The 3,136-nt window shown below is 43.2% G+C and overlaps 1 protein-coding gene across 1 annotated transcript; it reads left to right on the top strand.

Moving 5' to 3' along the window:
• Window positions 1-1,145: 1,145 nt before the first annotated feature.
• LOC136470383 (uncharacterized) lies at window positions 1,146-3,136 on the top strand. The gene is made up of 4 exons (XM_066468249.1): window positions 1,146-1,546; window positions 1,648-2,212; window positions 2,285-2,575; window positions 3,041-3,136. Exons 1-4 carry the CDS (start codon window positions 1,146-1,148, stop codon window positions 3,134-3,136), a joined length of 1,353 nt encoding a protein of 450 aa, XP_066324346.1.

Below are 3,136 nucleotides of genomic sequence, written 5' to 3'. Positions count from 1 at the left end.
GGTCCTGATGATGTGGCGCTTAGGAGTTTAGGCTAAGTGCGACCGGACACTGAGCGTGTCCGGTCAGGCTGATCGGACGTGTCCGGTCATAAAAATCTCATTTTGGAACCTCTGTGAGTTTTACCGGACGCTGAAGCGTTGCGAGTCCAGTCAAGTGATTGGACGCGTCCGATGCGAGTTTAGTAAGCGCGAGCAAAGGAGTTGTTGCACGCCAACATTAACTTTCAAATGGTCAGGACACGTGTCCTTAGGCGATACACTGGACGCTGGTGATCGGACACGTTCGGTGCACCCTACAGGGCGTCTGGTCGACGCGCAGTCAACCCACTAAAGGGGCCAACGGGTATGTTTTGTGGGGGAGCTCTAGAAATAGAATTTGGCAGGCTTAGGGAGGTCTCTCTTGGCATTTTTGACATCCTTGACATTCCATTGAGCTGAGCATACTCCCTCCCACTCATCTCCTTACTTGATAGTGCAAATCAAAGTGAGATTGAGTGATTCTAAGTGCATTTGCTTATGTGATTGCATCTAGTGGCACTTGGGGATCGTTTTGCTACGATTTTCTTGTCACTCTTGGTGGTTGCCGCCACCTAGACGGCTTGGAGCACTAGAGGAGCATTGGCACAAGTTGGTGATTGTTCGTGGCCATCTCCCGGTGATTTGTGAGGGGTATTGTGCCTTCCCCGGTGGAGAAGCCAAAAGGCAGCTCTAGTAAATTGCTCGTGTCATTGAGCTGCCCTCACTTGTGGGTCGGTTCTTGTGGCGCCCATTTGTTGGGCTAGGTTTGTGAAACACCTATTAGCCACTAAACCACCAAGTGTGTGGTTGACTAGTGTTTATTTCATAGTCAATATCTTGTGTAGTGCCTTGTTTAGTCTTGCTAGTTCACTAGTGTTTAGTAGTGACATAGCATTGTGTGCCATAGAGATTATAATTCACTAACATTGCTTGGATAGGTGGCTTCCAACACTTAGTAGAGCTAGAGCAAAATGCTTCGCTATCTAATTGTCTTATTAGTTGCTCTAAGTGTTTTGTAGAAATTTTATTTAGCTATTCACCCCCTCTAGCCATTAAGGACCTTTCAAGTGGTATCGGAGCCATGGTCACCGTTTGATTAAGGCTTAACAACCTTTGGTGTCTAAAAGATGGCTCAAATTATGTTCAACCATGTTGGGGGCAAACCACCGTACTTCGATGGCACATCTTTTGATTATTGGAAAATAAAGATGAAAATGCATTTGGGGTCAATTCATGAGAAGGTGTGGGATGTAATGAAAAATGACTTTGTGATTCTTGATCCAACAAATCCAACTCCAAGAGAGCAAGAAAATAAGCAATGCAACACTATGGCTCTAAACACCATATACAATGCAATTGATCCAAAGGTGTTTGAGCAAATCAAAGACCTTGAGAAAGCAAGTGAGGTTTGGATGAGATTGGAAGAAACATATGAGGGCACTTCAATGGTAAAGAGTGCCAAGCTCTACATGCTCAAAGACAAGCTAACCAACTTCAAGATCAAGGATGATGAATCTATTATAGAGATGTTCTATAGATACAAGTCATCATCAATGATCTCAAGGGCTTGGGTGAGAAAGTACAAGATGAAGATTTCACTTATAGATTCTTGAGTTGCTTGCCTAAAAGATTCAAGACCTTGCACACCATCATCTTTAGAGGGGGCTTGAAAACTGTAACTCCCAATGAGGTGCTTGGTGATGTCATGACCGAAGACCAATACAATGATGGTAGTGATGAGGAGGTCAAGGAAGAAGATAAGAAGAAGAAGAAGAGTGTGGCATTCAAAGCCACTTCATCCAAGAGCAAGAAAGGCAAAGCCAAGAGAGAAGAATCAAGTGATGACGAGGAAATGAGTGACATTGATGATGAGGTCTTAGCTCTCTTTGTGCGCAAGTTTGGTAAATTCATGAAAAAGGTCTATGGTGCAAGAAAGAGAAGAGACCGTCTCAAAAACAAGGATTATGTGAGAAGATGCTACAAGTGCAAGAGCAAAGATCACATTATAGCGGATTGTCCCTACAATAGTGATAATGATGTGCAAGAAAAGAAGAAAGAAAAGAAGGAGAAGGAGAAGAAGTTATCCTTCACAAAGAAGAAGAAGGGTGGCTCTTATGTTGTAACATGGGATAGTGATGCTTCTTCGGATGATGATGATTCTAGTGATGATGAGAAGAAGACATCCAAGAAGAAGGCACTTGCAAGCATTGCCATCAACAACAAGCCTTCTCTCTTCGACACTCCATCAACATGCTTCATGGATAAGGCCACTAAGGTACAATGTGATGAGAGTGATAGTAGTGATGGTGAGAGTGATGATGATGAGGAGCACTCAAAGGAGGACCTCATGGACATGTTAGAACAAGCTCATACTTGTTTTGAGATGAAGAGAAAGGAGTGTAAAGAATTGCAAAGGAAGCTTAAAGCTCTTGAGCAATCCTTTGATGAGCTCAATGCAACTCATGAGGGGCTAGTGGAAGTCCATGAGAAGCTTTGCAAAGCTCACAAGAAGCTTGAAAAGGCTCACTCCTCTCTCCTTGAACAAAACAAGAAAAAGGTTGTTGTAACATGTGACATAGGAGTACCTTGTGATATTCTTGATGAATCCTTCTATACTCCTACCATGGTTGCTCCCACTAACTCTACATGTAGCACTTCCACTACTACTTCACCTTTGAGTGATGGTTTCACTTGTGATACCTCACTAATGGTGAAAAATGAGACCCTCAAGAAGGAGGTCAATGAGCTCACATGTGCCTTAGGCAATGCCTATGGCAGTGATGCCCGCTTGCTAAAGTGCTTGGGTAGCCAACAATTCTCTCTTAACAAAGAGGGATTAGGCTATACCCCAAAGAAAGGCAAGGCGATCTTTGTTACTCCCAAAGCTAGCTTTGTGAGGAGCAATGGTCGGTTTTGCCATAGCTGCAAGCAAGTTGGGCATATAGAGCAACAATGCAAAAACAAGAAATCACATGCTAATGTTTCCTCAATTAAATTTGATTCTTGTTATTTGTTTACTAAGGGTACCAATGGTGTGAAGGCTAATTTCATTGGTGCTCCCATTGTTGGCCCAAAGAAGGCAATTTGGGTGCCCAAAAGCTTAGTGACTAACCTTTAA

Source organism: Miscanthus floridulus, chromosome 8 (assembly GCF_019320115.1).
Source record: "Miscanthus floridulus cultivar M001 chromosome 8, ASM1932011v1, whole genome shotgun sequence".
NCBI classification, from domain to species: Eukaryota; Viridiplantae; Streptophyta; class Magnoliopsida; order Poales; family Poaceae; genus Miscanthus; species Miscanthus floridulus.
The sequence above is the reverse complement of the archived record's forward strand: the minus strand, read 5'-3'. Positions and strand labels throughout refer to the sequence as shown.